At 39.0% G+C, this 19218-nt stretch overlaps 1 protein-coding gene across 2 annotated transcripts; it reads left to right on the forward strand.

The window, feature by feature from the left end:
• The first annotated feature begins 167 nt into the window (after positions 1-167).
• On the forward strand, positions 168-18669 carry rbm27 (RNA binding motif protein 27). Of its 2 annotated transcripts, XM_063485624.1 has the most exons (21): positions 168-322; positions 2834-2952; positions 4180-4307; positions 4834-4907; positions 5617-5822; positions 6283-6588; positions 7332-7559; positions 9289-9465; positions 10398-10544; positions 10649-10802; positions 11273-11426; positions 11563-11796; positions 11897-12028; positions 12226-12351; positions 12527-12601; positions 12705-12881; positions 13750-13854; positions 15660-15887; positions 16086-16169; positions 16332-16451; positions 17377-18669. In XM_063485624.1, exons 1-21 carry the CDS (start codon positions 264-266, stop codon positions 17479-17481), a joined length of 3138 nt encoding a protein of 1045 aa, XP_063341694.1. In that variant the 5' UTR covers positions 168-263; the 3' UTR covers positions 17482-18669. The 2 variants fall into 2 exon arrangements, with proteins under 2 accessions (XP_063341694.1, XP_063341695.1); XM_063485625.1 differs by lacking the exon at positions 9289-9465.
• Positions 18670-19218: the final 549 nt, after the last annotated feature.

Below are 19218 nucleotides of genomic sequence, written 5' to 3' on the forward strand. Positions count from 1 at the left end.
TAATTACTTTGATAAACAAATACAAGCCGTCATATGTGCAGCTTTTTGTGTTTGCTTGTTTGTTTAAATGCATAATAATATAACATCCGCCGTCGTGCTTGCGTTACGACAATTTGACCATGTTGCCATGCCGTAAAATATTTTGTACGACCTGCCAGTGAAGAGAGACAGAAGGCCTTAAAGCTTATAAATTTATAGACGATGAAAGTAGGGTTGTCAAAACGCTCTTTCTTTTTGTAGACAGTATTGTAGTCCTTCTCACAATGATCATAGAAAATGTTGAAGCCTTGAAATCGTGGCTGGCAAAGCTCCTGGAGCCGATGTGAGTATTGAAATGAAATGACATTTAGCGTGCATGCTACGTAGCTGCTTTAGCCTGCTAGCCGCTGGGTTAGCCTGGCATCAATGGCAGATTCTTGCACGAGTAGCTAACCATGGCTTGTTGGCCTTTCGAAGCACAGAGAGGCACTTTTACTTTTCATTAGTAATGATTGTGCATGATGTAGTGAGTTTGCTTGCGTTTGATGCACTGCGAATTCTTGCATTCTGACACTATGGTAGTTAAGAACGCAGTTGGCGCACGGTAGTGTAACTTTATCACAGTTCTGTAGCAAGCTCCTAGCCTTCAACGTGTAGCCCCTCTTGCCTAAAACAGCTGTTGTATCTCTGAGAAAAGTTACTGATTAAAACTGTAGCTATTAGCTCGACATTTTTCATAGTTAAATGCACACAAATACTTTGCTTTTGGAGTTTCCATAGTAACACATGCTTTGTAAGCGTTACGCTTTCTCTCTGTTTTGCTAACGCGAGATCCTAAAATTGTTTTAAATATGTTGACGAGCTCAAATGGGTAATGGAGTGCATTAAAGGATTTAAGTTACCCCCTCCCTCTCTTTTTTGTGCTGTTGGGACAACACACAGTCACTGTTTAATCAACTAATGGAGTAACTCCACAATATTATCGTTGTGTGTCCGAGGTTCATCCTCTAAAAACAAGGAGTTTTTTGCATAGGGGAGAAAAAGTCCTTGCAGAGCCAAAGTGAGGCGTATTTAAGCTGCTTTAACTAAAGGCTGGAGTTCAAGTTGGCATAGTTTCATTCACATTGTTATTAAATTTATATTGTTGGTAATTATTAATCATTGGGAATTTCCATGGTCAATGATCCTGTAGTTAAGGGTCAAATTTGACTGTAGCTTTAGTGAGCCAGCAGTTAATTAACTACTAGCAGCTCGTTGCTTGAACTTGTTAGGGATTGTTTTTGTCAAGGCTTTTGGGTTTGGTTTTTTTTTCGGTTCCAGTAGTTCCATAGCTGACGGGCTTGGAGATCTTTTAGCTTGATTTCTATTTTTTAAGTTTAAAAAAGCAAATGTTGTGTAAGTGGAACATTTAAACTTTTAAACTCATAAATTATTCTGAGAAAGTGCAGGTAAACACACTGAAATTGTTTTACCAGGCTTTATATTAAATTTAAAAAAAAGGCATTCATGCTCAAACTGCAAAGATTACTGTGCTGGTAATTGATTTATTGAGCTTCATAATGCATTGGTCCAGTGCTATATGTCTGATAACTTTGATACTGAAAACCAGCCACAGTCTTTTACTTGCATTTTGCAGTGAAGTATAACAAATTCATCCTGTCAGTTTGCATAAATACAAATTACTCTTAAGAAGACAGCGGTGGTAACTGCAGAAGAAGCCAACTAGTTAAGATGCATACATCTTTTCCCTAGGAGACTGTAATGTTTCAAACATGTCAAACAAACTCAACCATTGGCTCAGTTTAAAAGAACAAAATAGGTTTGATGGCTAAACTGTAACTATTGTGAGCACATGATGCAAACTGCAGCAAAACTGTATACCAGTGAGCATAAGACAATAATGATTGTGTTTTACGCTTTATGGGCTCTGAAGCTTACATATTTTGTTGTTTTTGTATTTTATTTTGTATCACTTATGTTTTCCTGTACTTAATTTATGTATTATTTTCTGCATTCATTTGTGTGTTACTAGTTTATGGAACTCAGTTGATTTTACAGCTGTCTGTCTTGGCCAGGACACTCTTGTAAAAGATATATTTAATCTCAAGAGTCACATTTTCCTGGGTAAGCAAAGGTTAAAAACAGTGTAGATAACACTGAGCTTATTTTTTATTTTATTTGAAAAGCTACCAGTAAGTTAGACAGACACACCTTGACATGTCCCTCATTTTGAAGTCCTGACATCATACATTTAGCTTACTTTGCAGGAACATCTGAGCATTTTCTTTATGCCCACAGAAAGGGTGACCAGCTGTAACACAGTGAATTGCAACGCTTGTGTAAAAAGCCAAACCACAACGACACTTCAGACATAGTCCCTGCCCTATGTCATTTCTTTCACATGCTCAAAAACCCCTACATTGCATGCATTGTAGCACATCATGTGCAGAGTTTTCAAAGAATGGTCATCAAACTTAGTTGTAATCATAATTAAATTTTAAGCTATATTACCGATGTTAAGAAATGCTACCATGGAAACCTGTACTTCTTTCCTTCCTATAAGAATAAGTACCTTTCTTTTACTTTATGCATTTGGTGGATTGTTTAAGTTTTGTGGCAATGATCTGTCCCCCTTTGCATTTTACGCTTTGCATACATAGATATGTAAATGAATTTGATATGCATTATATTTCAGTTGGTTCAACTAAAACATTTTCTCTCAGTTTTAACAGTTGTTTCTTATTAGATATATATGTGTGTGTGTGTGTGTGTGTATGTATATGTATATATATATATATAGAGAGAGAGAGAGAGAGAGAGAGAGAGGTTCTAATATATACATTTTAATCTGCAGATGTGATGCTGACCCCTCTGCATTAGCCAACTATGTAGTTGCTCTTGTGAAGAAGGACAAACCAGAGAAGGAACTGAAAGCACTTTGTGCTGATCAGCTTGATGTCTTCCTACAAAAAGGTATACATTTTATTTATATAAAGCTTTTGTGCTAATGTGTCAGCAGGTAATTTTGACATTTTGTAGCTCTTCCTGGTTAAGGTGGAGGAAAAGCTTTTGCTCAATCATTAAGCTAACAAGGGATTTATTCGTACTCCCCTTGCACATGTCAGACAATAGAGGCTTTGCAGTTAGGTCACAAATCCTTTGGGAATCAGACCTGGTGGCATTGTCGAGGTCAATGACTAAACTGATTATTAAAAATTAGTTGCTAAGTTTAGAAAGATCAGAAGCTTTTTTCCTGCATACAAAAAATGCAGTGCCCCTGCAGAGGGGATTTAGTTTTCTTTTTTCCCCTCATATGCCACCAGGACTGTACTATATAGTTTAAGTAGCTCAAATGTGGAATACATGTGGTTAATATAAATAATATTGAAAGTATGCAACTTGTTTGATAAAGTAAAACAGGCTCTTTGCCTTAACAATGTTAAAAACTTGATTGAGGCTAGAAAATGACCAATATGGAAATAAGCTGATCAGAAGCATTTGATCCAATTGATGTGTCGTCTTAGCTTCCAGTTAAACTGATAATGTTAGCCATTACCTGGGATTTTTGAAAGATTTGCTTTGGAAGAATGTCAGATAAACAGGCTCAACATTTCTGCAACACAAACTGCTTTTCAGCCCCCAGAACTCACGTGTATTACCCATTAATAGTCACACTTATGTAGCCTGCATTCTGTAACAGGCCATGTTAATGAAATATCACCTGTATAAATATAGTGAGGCAGGCAGAATACAATGAAATGTATAGCATCTTAAATTTGAATTGGAACATTAGCAATGCTATCTTCTCTGCAGTATCACCACCTCGTGGATGCCATTTGTGGACCCCACATGTGGCCACCAGAGGGAGTGTTGCATCGTTTGATAGTGACTCTGTATCCAATGTGATGTGTCCTGATTCAGTCTCTTTATTTTTAGCTCTACACTATTAAAATTAGTTTAGGGGGTTAATTTAGTTGGAAAACATGTTGATGGTTATTACATATGCACCTGGATCGCTTTAGAATTTTTTAATGTTACATTTTTTTAATCAGGTAGCTTTCCCACATTTCATGGATGCAGTGTTCATATGTGTTAATTTTTCTGTGTGTGTTATGCTTTTAGACTTTTGGCCCTTTTTCACGAGACTGAAAACTGCATGCAGTTTTTAATGTGTTCTCGTGATTAATGTTGTCCTTGCAGAGACGGTGGGATTTGTTGATAAACTTTTTGAATGTTTGACGACCAAGAACTACCTGGGAAATCCTGCTGCCAAGGAAACTCCCAAAGAGGAGATTAAACTGCCTGCAGTCAAGGCTGAAGTTGTTGAGGTACACCCTGAAATTGAATAGTTCGCCTTTTGCTCTCTCTCACACACACACACACACACACACACACACACACACACACACACACACACACACACACACACACACACACTATTTTTTAAGCTGGTTGAGTGGTTTTGTTGGAATGGGCATTTCAATTTGAAATCAAAGCTTTTGATAAAATCACTTATTTTGAATGCCTTTTTGTTTATTAAGGCTACGTCCACACGTACATGGGTAGTTTTGTAAACTGAGATTTCTCATTTTCATTTAAAAAAATAAAAAATATCTCGTCCACACATGCAGTTTTGAAAAAATATCTCCGTCCACATGTAAACGCAGAAGTAGCTCACAAAGAGCCAAAGTGAAGTCCTCGACCTGTGAAAATTATCTCGCCATTCTTCTGGATGAAACGCATAGAAAAAGCTGCGTTTTCAAAAATACCCATGTATTTGTGGACGTAGCCTAAGTTTTAAAGTTATATTATAGCTGAGGTTTTTTGTTTTGTTTATTTTGTTTTCCCCTCAAGGCTGAAACACCCGAGGAAGAGAACAGGCGAAGGAGAAGTCCTCTGAGAAATCGCTCTGACTTCAATGAGTCCAGGTATATGGCTTGCATTTAACTTTGTCTTTATAAGCAGTTAAAACATTTGCAGGTAGGACGCACTTGTTGAACTGTTTAGTACATATTGATGTTGTGTAGTTGTATAGCGATCTTACCAAGCAGCTATATTTCCAACCCTCCGTCCTGCTTTTGGCTTGATTAGGCCCTCGTGTCCACTAATGTGTCCCTTGGCTGTGGCATATCTAGTGTTGGGTGCAGATGGGAGAGTTTATTCACTGATATACGATGATTAACGTAATTTGAAAAGAGTTACGTCTTTAATATGCAGGTTATATTTTTGCATTTTCTGCATATTTTTAGAAATTAAGTTGTCATTAATTAATGTTATTTTTTTTACTTTATTTTACTTTCTTGAGCTGCTGTGAAAAGCTTCTGTTAATGAAACTAAGCACTTCCCAATAGTTTTAACACAAACAGCCCATTTGGGGACTTAATGGGATTGTGCACACATAAAACAAAAGTAATTAAGCCTTTCCCTAATAACTTGTTTCAAATAAAAGCGTATTTCTCTCAAACAAAGATCATTATTTCAGGGTTCATGTTATGTTAAAGACATACAGAAAGAAATGATCCTTGCGTCTTCATTTGTTATAAGAAGACCCACATTTGTGTCTGAAAACCTGTGAAGTATTCCTGTGTGATTTATACATTTAAAATCAGCAACAGCTCTAACTTCTCATCCACACAGGAACCGCGATGAGAGGAGGCGAGACGAGCGCAAGCGCCGTGACTTTGATCGGCACGGGAAAAGCGGCAGCGACTCCCACCGGGAGCGTGAGCGCCATGAGCGGCGCAGGGGCAGCCCCCGTGGGAGAAGCTACAGCAGGAGCCGCAGCCGGAGCAGGAGTGGCAGTCGTGGAAAGAGCAGGGATAGGGAGCACAGAGGAGGCAGAGGTGAGAAAGTCCCTCCTCCCACAACCAATAACAACAACAGCACAGGGGAACAAAGATTGAGGCGCGAAGAAGCTCCTGAATCTCTCGTCAGCACTGCTAAACGGTGCATTAGTGACGGTGACGTGCTGTTGGAGACATGCTGGTGTGAGGCGCTTTAGATGAGAAGACTTGTAGAAATTACGGATGTAGCCGACTCTCGTTTTTATTCCCGTCGGATTGTTGGACAGTGTTGCTGGGAGTTGGTAGAAAGGAAGGGAGAATGTGGACAGCTTTGCAGTCCTATCACTGGGGGTTCAACAACATGGGTTGGGATTGGTCTTCTTACCACCAAGGTTAATCGGCTCATCTTTGTCATTACAAGTCTCTCTCTTTTTTGTAATCTATTATTTAATGTAGTGCTTTTAAAAGTCAGCTATGATACAGTACACAATGATTTATGTGATTTACTTGTTTTCAACAGACTTCAAGTCAAAGTTTGAGGCAGAAAGGAAGGACACTGATGGATACAACTCTTCCACCACATCCGGCTCTCTGCAGCAGCAGCAGCAGCACCCGCCACCTCTCCTGCCCTTACACACACCTCTGCATCCCTTTTCCTCTTCTTCCTCGTCTTCAGGAGCTGGGGGTGTACCGGTAGCAACACCGGCTCACTTGCCCGACAGCACTACAGACAGCTGGTCTGGCTACTACGGAACGAGGCAAGATGGTGTTTGCAAACCTTTCAGCAAGACTGCTTCACTCAAACAGCGCTGCAGGGATTACGATGGTAGGAGCAGAGTTAATCATCCTGTTCTCAATTCCTTTGATTCCTTCTTTCTGTCATTTCGTGTGTCTGTGTGTCTTTTATTTTAGTTTTTCTTCTTCCATCTGAGAGCCTTTTATCTGCTACAGCCCAGTAGCGTTAGGGAGATGTTTTCTGTGCATTTCAAAGGGGATCACAGTAACATTGGAGCTTTTTGATGAGATTTAAAGGAAATGTTAAGTGCTTATTCCAAGTGTATGACGGTTGTTGTACAGTTTGCTCAAGTCTCTAGTTTAAACACTACCTTTTTCTTCCCCTGAGGCTTCTGTGCCTTGTTTGGTCTCTTCACTAATGACCGCTGTTTAGCACTCATCCTCTTGTCCCCAGTGAAAGGTAGAAAAGCAAGCTGGTTCCCTCTCACTCCCCTCTACATTGAGGCTCAGGAGAGTTTAAACTTACCCACTGTCCCTGAAGCACACTGCTTTCTGTCACAGTGCTCAAACACAGCCACTTGGGACCCAGTTCCTTAATGAGGCTTTGGTGTAAATACATGAACTGTGTGACTTAGCTGCTTTAAACTCAGATGTTTGTTCATTTTGTTTAATTCCCATGAATTTTTTATGTTATTGTGTGTGGGGTCTTTTTGTTTGTTTGGCTTTATTAATGCGTGTGTGTGCATGTGTGTTTTGTGACTGTAAAGCAGCAGTTTATATAAACTCCATGTTGTGTATGATATTTATGAATAATCGCTTCTCTCCCTCACACAGAAAAAGGATTTTGTGTCCGTGGTGACCATTGTCTCTATGATCACGGCAGTGACCCCCTCATAGTCGACGATGTCAATCTACCAAATATTATTCCGTTCCCACCCCCACCTATTCTGCCACCTGCCGGGCTGCCCATGCCCCCCATCACTGAACCACCTCCCTCCCTCAGGATGCCTTCTATGCCACCCTATGGCCAGCCACCACCACCAGGTGTTTTCCCTATGACAGGTGAGTATTAATGCTCCTCTAATCCATAAGTTTGAGCTTCATCATATTGCAAAGTTTTACAATTTGCATCTACAAAATAGTAAAGCCAGAAGAACAGTGTTCCTCTCTTAAGCATTTGGTTTTGTGTGAGAGGCATTGTTCTTCCACTTCCCTTTTTCAGTCTGGTCACAATATACATACCTTTCCTTTGGCCTGTAGTATCATTGATTTATGAAGATATTTTTGCATGAGTTTCCCCAATTTTAGAGAGATGACAAACATCTCTTTAATATAATAGAAGTAGAATTAAATCATAAATCGTTTTCATTTAGAAACAATTTTGTCTCCACTCACAACAAAATCCAGCTAACTAATATGGCGATGTTTACCTGCTGTCAGGACTGGGATGTTATGATACCATTAATGTAATTGTTGATACCACTCACTATTAATCATATGATTTATCACATGACCCAAGTTGTGAAAAAGTGGCGAGTCATTACTTACGCGAAACTGGGCAACTTGTACCAAACCAGTTGATCAGAGGTCCATAAATGTTACATATGTGATTTCCCCATTCTGTTGAAAGTGTAGCAGGTCACATGTAAGACATCCTGGCCTCAGTATTGTGACACTGTACTCCTTACTCTGATGGCTGATTTGAAGACACCAGAGGTTTTAAATATGTAAAGATTGAAATGAGATGATGTCACCACTCTGGTGTGTAGAAAAGCAGTTGTCTTTGTGTGTGTGTGTGTGTGTGTGTGTGTGTGTGTGTGTGTGTGTGTGTGTGTGTGTGTGTGTGTGTGTGTGTGTGTGTGTGTGTGTGTGTGTGTGTGAGAAAACACTTGCCCGATTTGACTACGTGCTCAGTTGTAAAGACTTTTTGTTGAATTTCTCAGGGGAAGAAATCGACCTGTGCAATCTTCCTGCCTTTAAGTTGCACTATTGCAGATCCATTTCACACTGGCTGTGTTTTGTTTTTGCAAATCATCATGGTGATTTAAAAAGCTGTATTTAAATCCAAAGCTCAAAAATCTTATGTATCTAGATACGTTTAGAGCAGACATGCTACACAGTAGATAGCTGCCCATTGATCATAAACAGTACATAAAAAAAAAAAAAAAAATTTGCCTTTTTTTTTTTAATATATTTCAAACATGGAGGGTGATGACTGAAACATTTGATCTGATAGGCTTTTTGTTGTTTCAGCTACTTTTTAAGGCTGTTAAAGTTATGAGATTTCTATCTTCCACTTGATAAATGGATAGTATGTCATAAAGTTTAAGCAAATCTATCGAGAAGACGCCGCAGTTTCCCGGTGCGTCTGCTTTTATATTAAAGCAGTCAGATTTTCACTGAAATACTTTTTTAATACTATACTTGTAATATACTATATAGTCATTGCAATTTTGTCATTTTCTTACTTTTTTTGGTAATTTTTATTTCATTTTGATTTCAGTTGAGTTTCATTTAGTTAATGAAAAAACATGAATTTTTTATTAGTTTTATCGCTACATTTTAGGTTTTTTTTGTTATATTGTCTCCATTTTATTTTATTTTAATTTTCCCAGTTCACAAAATAATTTTAGTTGGTTAACTTTTTTTTTTTTTTTTTTAAATCTAGTTTTTAGTTTTCATTTAATTGACTAATTTATTTTCTTTTACATCTAGTTTAAGCTTTTAGTTGTAGTTAACTATAATGACCTTTTGTACCTGAGACATCAGCTTGGGCTTGTGTCTCCCTCAGGACCCCCACTGATAGCAACCAGTGGGATTGATACCCCCAACCACCAATCTGCAATCACTTCTTCTCCTCCCGTCGGACCGCCTGGTGTGGGCCTACCTCCTACACTTCCTCCTCCTCCTCCACCTCCTTCCTCGACCTCATCTGTGTCTCTTCGTCCCCAATATGTCCAGTCTGAATGTAAGCAGGGCTGCTTTTGCTTTTCAGATTGGGACTGTGTATTTGGAAGAGATTTTGCTGTGTTGCTTTTTATTTGGGTGTTCCTTTTAGTGTGTTTATGTTGTTGAGTTGTTGTTTTTTACTTCTCATTTCTGTGTGCTTTAATAGTTACAGTAGAATAAAGGTTAGTTAACTAAATATCTAAAATAACTAAGATGGTAAGGGTTATTTAAAAAAAACAAACACTTTTTGGTTCTGTTTCTGTTTCCTGTCACTGTAAAGTAGTTGTTGTATGCCGTGCGTGCGTGTTTGTGTGCACAATTGGCATGTGTTTCTTGAGCCTGCAGTAACAGTTGTGGACCAGAAGGTAGCGCTGTGTATTAACCTAAAAAACAAAAAAAACAAGCATCTCTGGGAAATTTTGTCATGACTCATTTAGTTGAGTCCTTCCTGCTATGATTACGCACATGAGGGTTTCAGTTACACACTGCTTAAAAGACTTTAAAGAACTAAAAAGAAATTGGTCTATTTGGTAATTGCAAACTTTGGGTTTGTGATCTGTTACCACAACTGCCATGAAGGGCCTCTTTCTGATAATTTTGCACTTGTGTGTCACAAATGTAGATAAGAATGAAAAGCATCATCTTGGTTGTTAATTTTTATCTTTGTTTGTTTCTTGCTGAGTTATTTTGTGCACTTACAATAACTGTAATTTTAATTTCTCATATTTTGTAGGTTTTTTTTCATAAATTTTCAATTTTAAAATGTGTCTTTATCCTGGACTACATGTTAAACTCATGTCACAGGTTGCTACATATTCAGTGGTTACATTTAAAGTCACTTAAGTTTCTTTTTTATTTATATGTTTGCTTGTATTCACTTTTTCATATTTTTTACATTTTTTCATATTCCCCCCCTAACGGTATGTGCGTCTGTTCACTTTTACACATTAGACAACTACGATCCAGAAGGCTACAACCCAGAATCTCCAGGCCTGACTGTAGCAGGACGTAACCCATATCGTCAGTTTATTCCCCGGGTGCAGTCTCAACGCTCCAACCTCATTGGCCTCACCTCCAGTGAAGGTCAAGGCTCCAGAGGTAACGACCTCTTTTATCGTCTTTTTTTTTTTTTTTTTTAAATTCAACCTGATCCTGGGAAATTGACTTTCTCAGACTGATTTGACTTCTTGCGTATCTTCTAGCTGCCAACATAGTGATCCAGACAGAACCAGCTACTGCACCCAGCACTCCTGGAAGTAACGTGTCCCGTTTCAACACAGAGCAGGACAGCAGGAAGAGGACCATGGGACCCAGTACAGCTGAAGGGCCAGCACCTAAAAAACCCTGGATGGAAAAGTAAGAGATTAAAGAAAAAAAATGTACATATTTGATTTAGGATGTCATGTATTCTGCACAGTGTTTTTGTTTTCTGTGAAGAAATTGGAGTACGGTAGCCAGCTGAAATTTAATCAAGTTGGTGCCTCACCCCATTTCCTATTACTGCTAAGGAGCTTTGTTTTAAGGTGAGGTGAGTCAGGTCAGCAGCAAGTGTTGTCTCAGTTGTAAGCAGGTAGATACAAGCATCCTAGTCATGAGGATTTCTTTGCACCACCTCTACTTGGAGTACATTTAAACTGTCATGCAGGTTGTAGGTTGGTAGTAGTCTTCTGTAAATAAAACCATAATATGGCCGAAACTTAAATCCCAGATCATCAATCATCCCTAAATTTTGATTAACTTACCTGCTTTTTTCCTTCATTTATTTATTTTTTTATGAAAACAAAACTGCCAAATTAGTGATGTTAGCACTGAAATGTTCTTTTTAGGCCGAGCTTCAACAACCAGCATAAGGGTGCTTTTCCCAAGAGGAATCATTACGTGAACACAAAGTTGGAGGTGCGCAAGATCCCGCGCGAGCTCAACAACATCACCAAACTGAACGAGCACTTCAGCAAGTTTGGAACCATCGTCAATATACAGGTAAAATGCATCCATTTTTGTTTGTTGTTGTTGTTTTGTTTTTTAATGAGTGCTCCCCACAAAGTTCATAGAGATTAGGCCTGCAGGAGAATGAATTCAAAACATTTACGGACTTGCACGTGCACTCTCAATCCAGGTTGTGTTTGGCGGAGACCCAGATGCGGCATTGATCCAGTACACAAAGAATGAAGAAGCCAGACGAGCCATATCCAGCACAGAAGCGGTCCTTAACAACCGCTTTATCCGCGTGTACTGGCACCGCGAGCCTGGTGCCAATGCCACAGGCCTTCAGCAGCAGGAGCAGAGCTCAGGGAGCCAGGTGGCCGGGTCAGCGCCCAACCAGGGGCTGCAGCACAGCAACATGCATAAAGTTGGTATTAACAGCGGAGACATTGAGAATCCTTTGATGACAATTTTATATATTTTTTTAAAAATATCCATTGATTTACCCTCACTCGTTTTATCTGCAGGGGATCAAGCAGCACAATCCAGCTGCTTATGTGTTGAACAAGACTATACCCAAGCATCATCTGTCTGCAGCAGCTGGGGCCACGACAAATGCCAAGTCGGACAACCTGAATCCAAACACAGACACGGCTGCTGTATGTTTTAAGTTTATCTTGCAGACAATATCAGGCAAAGTGGATATTATATAATATACAAAAGTATAATATTATGATGGCACGTGTGTTACAACATTTTCACAGTGATTTATGTGTGTTTGTTAGCTAAAATTGGATTTTAAAGAAATTAATTATATATTAATTTCCTTTTTTTGCCCCCCCACCTTTCTCCTTAGGTGGTGCCTGCTCCTACAAACACTCAGAAGGGCCACTACACTTCCACAGCCACCAAGTCTTCCTCAAAGAGCCTTGGGAAAACGGGAAAAGCACTGGAAGCACAGGAAGCTCTCAAGAAAAAGCAGGCATGTTGCTTAATTTGCTTACGTATTTTGACCATTAAAAGAATAGCAGAGCTAAGCCGTTTCCTTCTCTCAGGAGCCACAGCTAAGAACGCTACCACTGAGAGAGAAAACTGTTTGGGGTTTTTTCATCTCAGTGAATGTTTTTGATTTCCTTTTTCTTTTTTCCCTCCTTTAGGAGGCACTAAAACTCCAGCAAGACATGAGAAAGAAGAAACAGGAGATGTTAGAGACACAGATTGAGTGTCAGAAAGTAAGACATTTAACACTGAAACTATTCTTATCTGTAATCCTTCCTCTTTTTCTCCAGTGTACTGTCAACGTTCTTTCTGATACCATTTCTTGTGCTCTTCCAGGCACTGATAAGTCGACTGGAGAAAAACCGAGGCATGAAACCTGAAGAGAGGGCCAACATCATGAAAACGCTGAAAGAACTAACGGAAAAGATCACCCAGCTCCAGAATGAAATGAACCCTGCCTCCCAGGTCTCAAGCGCCAAAACTAACCACAGCCAGCCCAAAACTAAGACTGATGTAAGTTTGGCTTTCTTTTTGTCTTTGTACATAACTGAGAGTAGGGGTGGGAAATTTAGGCCGACAATTATATCACACACTTAGTAGAGTTGTTTATTTACCTTTTCTCACACTTCACAGGTCCTTTTTAAAAAGGCGTTTCTTCACATAAAAAAAACAGAGAGGGTGCGTAGGATTCCACTGATGTTAAACCAAAATGTGTCAAAAAACATTCTCTAAAGGCTCTAAAACTACTTGACCACAAGGTATAGACATTTACGTATATACAGGATATGTGCACACAGGCTGTCCTATATACCAAGTGAATAACTGCTCAGCCTCAACAAATCTTTGCTGTTTTCACATTCGTTTTCTCCTCTTTGCATGTAGTTGTGTTGTAGTCCTAGGCCCTTTTCAAATTTCAGCTGTGTGATGTTGAGTTCCTATATGAGTTCCTATACCTGGGAATGGGTCCTTTTTAGTCTGAATGCAATGAAAAAATTGGTTCTTTTTGGTTTTTTGTTATTTTTCCTGGAAATTCCAAGGAATGCTTATACAAATCTTTTAATCCATACTGAAAGAAACGGTTCTTAAGTTTGCAAAAACTGAAAAAAGATCAAAAAGTAAATGTTGGTTCTGTACAGGACAGAAGTAGGGGATCTGTTTGAATATTCGGTGCATAGGAATAAAGTTTTTCTTTGTTTTTGTTTTTTTTTTAATCACAATTTCGATTCACACAGTTTTGTTTTGATTGACCTTGTTAGTCCAACAGCACTCTCCACCCCCCACCCCCCACCCCCCTTTATTTGTAAACACAAGTTGATATTTGTGTATTTAATTGCTTCTCTGGATTAAGTAAACAAATTTCTTTTCTATGACATGCGATCAGGCCCAGAAGGAGCTGCTAGATGCTGAGCTGGACTTTCACAAGAAGATGAGCTCTGGAGAGGATACAACAGACCTCAAAAGAAAACTGGGGCAGCTACAGGTGGAGGTAATACACACTCTCTCTCTCACACACACACACACACGCGCGCACAGAAAATACACATGGATAGAAACAGACACAAAGTTAATCATTGACAGCATCTTGCATCATCAACACTTTCGTTGAGAACTGAATTAGAGGATGTGATACCAAGAAATGCCTTAGAGGAAGTGTGCAGATGAGATTATAGTCGCAGCCTGTTCCGCAAGGGGTGGAAAGAGATGGTATCTGTCCACCAATAAAAGAAATCAAACAATATATTTAATTCATTAGTTTATTTGTGTTCTGTCAGACGTGTCAGGCAGAAAGAGTTTTTTTTTTTTTAAACCATCTATGTTCTGTTTGTTTTATTTGACTCTGTGATAACTGGAACCTGATCCTGCAGTTTCTGCACAAGCTCCAGATCCGCTGTGTTTAGTGTTATTCGCTCAGCTCGAAGCTTCGTAAGAGTCCTAATGAATCTGATGCGAACGTCTTGGTGATACCACAAGACACCCACACAAGATGTAAATGACCTGTGCTTTCTTCCTGTTAAAAGGGAGTTTCTCTTTCCCGCTTACCCCAATCGGTACTCATAGGGGACCAACTGACTGTTGTGGTTTGCACACTGTCGTCGTAAAGTCTTTACCTTGCAGCATAATTGCCTTGGGGCGACTGTTTTTGTGAACTGGCCTTATATAAATAAACTTGAATTGTATTCAGTAATTAAAGAAAAAAAGAGGTTTATGGTAAATTTTCAGTTTACCTCTGTACTGTTATCTTAGTCAGCTCCAGTAGTTGGCTTTGTAGTCCCCTCGGGGTTTTGACACATAAGATTAAACAGCATTTTATTACTACACTCCATCAACATGTAAGGAGGTAGACTTACACACACTTATCTACTGAATTGGTGGCTTTTCTTGAGGTAAGTAGTATTGCAGTTTTGTTTGGAGTATTTGTACATTATATTTCATGTTCTATAACTTGCATTTAACCTCATCTTTGTTGCATTCATTCTGGATCAGGTCTCTTGTAAGTTAGTGTGGTTTCTTGGTTAAATGAGCAATGACACATAAATAACACATCTTCCCAATGATTCTGCCAAAAGTCATTAATTAGGTTTCAGGTTAGGTCATGCAGCCCATACATTTATTTATTTTTATTTTTTGGTGTTACACACAAAGTGTTTTCTTCTTCTTTATCCTCTAAATTTGCTGTGCACACAGACGGCTGTGGCTTAAGATCAGGCTAACAACAACATAGCTTTTGTTAGCAACAACCTGCTTTGCATTTTTTTCCTTTAACCCCAGGGTCTTAAATTGGCTAGTTGTTTAAAAATGGATATGCATCCCCCATCCATCTAAACTCAGCCCGCCTTCTGCACATTAAACTGCAGCCACTTAAGCAAGCCCAGAGGAACATCTGCTAACGAAGCCAAATCAGACACACGTCCTACACTGATGGAGCTGCGCCTCATTAAAGTTTGAGACGCTGGTCCTTGTAAGAACATCGCAGGATGACAATTAAAGGGAGAGTGGTTGTGAGCTTGTGGAGTGTCTGAGAAGGAAGGTCGTGTTTTTAAAAATGGAGGAGTGACAACTAACGGTAAAGGGCAGAAAGTGAGAGAGAGTAAGGGAGTGTAGAAAATGTTTCAGCTCTGAAGGGTTGTGATGGCCTGCTCCTTTTTGTTGTTGTTTTTGTACTTTTCCATAAACTTTTTTTTTTTTTTTTTTTTTAAGTTATTCAAAATATAAATTAAACACACAGTGGTGTGTAATTGTGTACTGAAATCAAGCAGCGTCCAGTCAACCGCCCTTTCTGTCCTCCTTTAGGCAACACGTTTGGGTTTGATCCGGCCTCCAGCAGGTCGAGGTCGCGGCCGAGGAAAGCTGGGCCCAGATCCTGGTGTGATGCACGTGGGCCGTGGCCGGAGTCGAAACCGGGAAATGATGGCGCGCGGCGGGCCTGTGAACCGTATGGTGGTTGATCACAGACCCAGAGCCCTGGCTATTTTAGGGGTCACTCAGGAGGAAAAAGAAGAGCTAATGCCGCACTTTGTGGTAAGAATATGGCAGGATCTCTCCCTCCAGTAATACACCACGATGTTATTGCTAAGTAAAACTGTAGTAATAAATACCACTTTATTCCTTCTTATATCTTTTAAATATGTTAAGTGAATAATTTTCCCTGTGATAAGTCAAAATGTTTTGATGTGTATAACTATATCCTGATTGGTCAACTGATATTTTTAAACCTAGAAATTTGGCGAAATCGAGGATCTCCGTGACCAAGACGCCAACAGTGTCGTCATGACCTTTAAGACACGGAGTGAAGCAGAGAATGTAAGTCACGTGGCTCCAAATGTATGGGCTACATGTTCTCTTTATCTTACTGCTTTTCCTCTAATCCTCTCCTAATAATAATAGAATAAATTAATAAATTCAGATAATTAAAATACTCCAGTATAGCATCTAAAAGAGCTGTACCTCTCTTTGGTGTTCTAGGCAGCAAACCAGGGAGCTAAGTTCAAAGGTCGTGTTCTGCAGATTTCCTGGTACAAGCCCAAGACACCCTCTGTTACAACGGAACCAGAGGAAGAGGAGGCTAAAGATGAGGACAGTGCGGTATGACAAATACACACACAGCTTCATGTTTTCCCAGTAACTAAAACAAAGTAAGGAAAGGGCGTCGTGTACGACACAACTTGAAAATCTGAGTTGGGGAAACTTTTCAAGTTTTAGTTACATTCACAAAATTCTACTTGGTTATTTTTTTCTGCTGCTTGTTAATTTTTAACAGCAGCTCCCAAAGGAAAACGAGTGCTAGCCTCTCAGTACTAAGAGCATCTTAGCCCCATGAGTAAAACTGCATTACTGTCAGGTGAAATCCTTATACTGTATTTATTTAAGGGGTTTGTTTCCCCCTTTGAGGTTGTGCCATTTCTTATATGTAACTTTTTTTCTTTTTTTTTAAAGGTATGGTTGCCATTCTGAAAATGTGTCTGTGCACAGGTAGAAATTTGTGGTGCTTAGATTTGTGGTCAGATTTCCTCTGACTGCGGATCTACTTATAGCCACTTCATGCTAATCACGTTTTATCACAGGAGCTGAAACAGACAGATTTCTGGACAGGTCTACAGACTAGCTTGACTGGCAGAGATTAGAATTAATTTCCTGAGACTGATCAGCAGGTCACTCGTCATGGTGGATTCACCGATGGCTAACCAATAGAATGGAGGATGTCTAAATCTAAAGCATAAGAAATATCAGTAGCAGGCAGTCTGACCACTATAGGATTTTTAAGACCAGTACCAATATTTGGTGATTTTAAAATCTGATATTCCAGTATATTTTTGGATTGGTTTTTTTTTCTTTAAACAGTTACCTAACATTTTTTATTTGTTACAGTATTATTAAAAATTGCTAATATCAGACTAAATAATTTCCCTCTGCTACACTTTGAATCACTTTCTGTTTGCTGTGTTCTAAACGTGCATGATGCCAGGAGGAAAGCATAATATACATGCTAACATGGTATTTATTTCTACAGAAGGAAGCTAGCTCTTATCTACCTGGGGAGGAAGAGGAAGAAGAGGAGGAGGAAGAGGATGACGATGAAGACGATGAGTACGAGAGTCGATCTTGGAGGCGATAATGACATTCGTCATTATCATTAACTGCTCTCCGGCAGTGGTCCCCCACTCCCACTCCCACGCAGATTAAAATTGATGTAAAGGAACTCACTTTTTTTTTTCCCTTTCCAGTATTTTCAAAGTAATTTTAGACTCTAATCAAAGTAAAAGAAAAAAACGTCTTTACTTTATTGTACATGAAAAGAAGTGTAGATGGTCAACAGTTTTTTGTATCCCTCAACTAAACAGTTGTTTAAAACATCTCACTTTTGCTGAGAAAGATACATGTTTAGTTGTTCTTATAGCTAGAAAAACTTATGTAAGTTTCTGTGTGCTTACCAGATGAACAATATCAGTAATGCACAACATTTGTGTCGACTGTGAATAGGTATTTTTATACATACTGTATTTAAGCTCTTTTTCTCACCAGTTTTTGTAGAATCTTGTCCTCCGTTCAGGGACAGCCATTCCATCAACAACAGAATATTCTCTGCCGCTACCACAGAGAAATTTATTTATTCTTTTTCCCCACTGCATAAATGCACTGTGCCGTACCGATATTGGCAAAGTATGGTACAGTTTTCACTTTGCTCACAGTTCCTTTTGATGTGGTAAAGCCCAACGTGTTAAAGGATTGCATCTTTCTTTTTCCCTAAATGTGTGCTGGTATGAATATTTGCCAGTGCACATGCATGTTGGTGTTCCTAATAAACAGACAGACCCATAGAGATGCTGTACCATGGCCATACAGCCAGTGCAGGTACAGTAGGATACCAGTGCAATAGAAAAACACAATCAATGTTTACAAACTTCCATGCACTTCACATACAGTCATGTAGTCATGTTCGGAAAAAAATCGCCCCCCCCCCACACTCACTGCTCACTCAGTTGTCCAGTGCCACTCTGTGTAAATACACACCCAAACACATGTTGTAATGTTCATCTGCTAAGAGTGCGTAACATTTTCACTTGTTTTCTTCTGTCACTTGGTCATTCAGAGGCCCTGACGGGACAAAGATCAGATCACCCATTTCAAAAATGTGAGATCCATAGACAGGTGTTTGAATGTAATGCTTAAAAAGGAAAAAAAAAGAATATATAAATAATTTCTTTGCCTTACACAGTCAGCGGATTGCTGAGTTTTTACAGGACATGTGATTTACTTTTGTAAATTTTGTAAATGCTTGAAAGAGGAATTACTGTTCTTTTTTTTTTTTTTTTTTTTTTTTTTCTAAGTTTAAATTTTTTTTTTCCTTTTTTTTTTTTTTTTTGGTTTTAACGAATGATGAGGTTGTATCAGGTAGAAAATGTTGAGCAAAGAGAGCTTAGCATCTCTGCTTTAGTCGCAAGAATTTTGTATTTTCAGTTCAAATTGTTATTTGACTAAACTTGTCATTTAAGTAGGTTTTTGTTTCTTTAAGAAATATAAGAGCTGCTCCGAGCTGTGGAAAACACTCTGAAAGACACTGAGTCATGCCCGTAACAACATTGATTTAGCTTAAGTGCAGCTTTGCCTCTATCTGAATATTGTCAAACTGCTCCGAAGCCACTCTGTGAGTAAAACCACAGTGTGTGAGTTCATGATAAATATTTTTATTTTCTGTTTTGCCTTTTTTTTTTTTTTTTTTTTTTCCCCATATACTGTATTTTAGAATCCTCAAGGTGGGAGGAATCAAAACCATTAAAACTCACATACAAATGTATTTGGTTAAAGAATTAGTCCTGTTGCTTCCCTTCCACCAGATACGTTTACATGCAGC

This window comes from Pelmatolapia mariae, linkage group LG10_11, assembly GCF_036321145.2.
Source record: "Pelmatolapia mariae isolate MD_Pm_ZW linkage group LG10_11, Pm_UMD_F_2, whole genome shotgun sequence".
NCBI classification, from domain to species: domain Eukaryota; kingdom Metazoa; phylum Chordata; class Actinopteri; order Cichliformes; family Cichlidae; genus Pelmatolapia; species Pelmatolapia mariae.

Excerpts from the sequence above, each read along its gene's own strand:
- rbm27 (XM_063485624.1), top strand. The coding sequence starts at position 264 with ATGATCATAGAAAATGTTGAAGCCTTGAAATCGTGGCTGGCAAAGCTC. Across the intron at positions 6,589-7,331 it reads GCGCTGCAGGGATTACGATG|AAAAAGGATTTTGTGTCCGT; the intron begins GTAGGAGCAGAG and ends TCCCTCACACAG. Across the intron at positions 15,888-16,085 it reads AGCTAATGCCGCACTTTGTG|AAATTTGGCGAAATCGAGGA; the intron begins GTAAGAATATGG and ends TTTTAAACCTAG.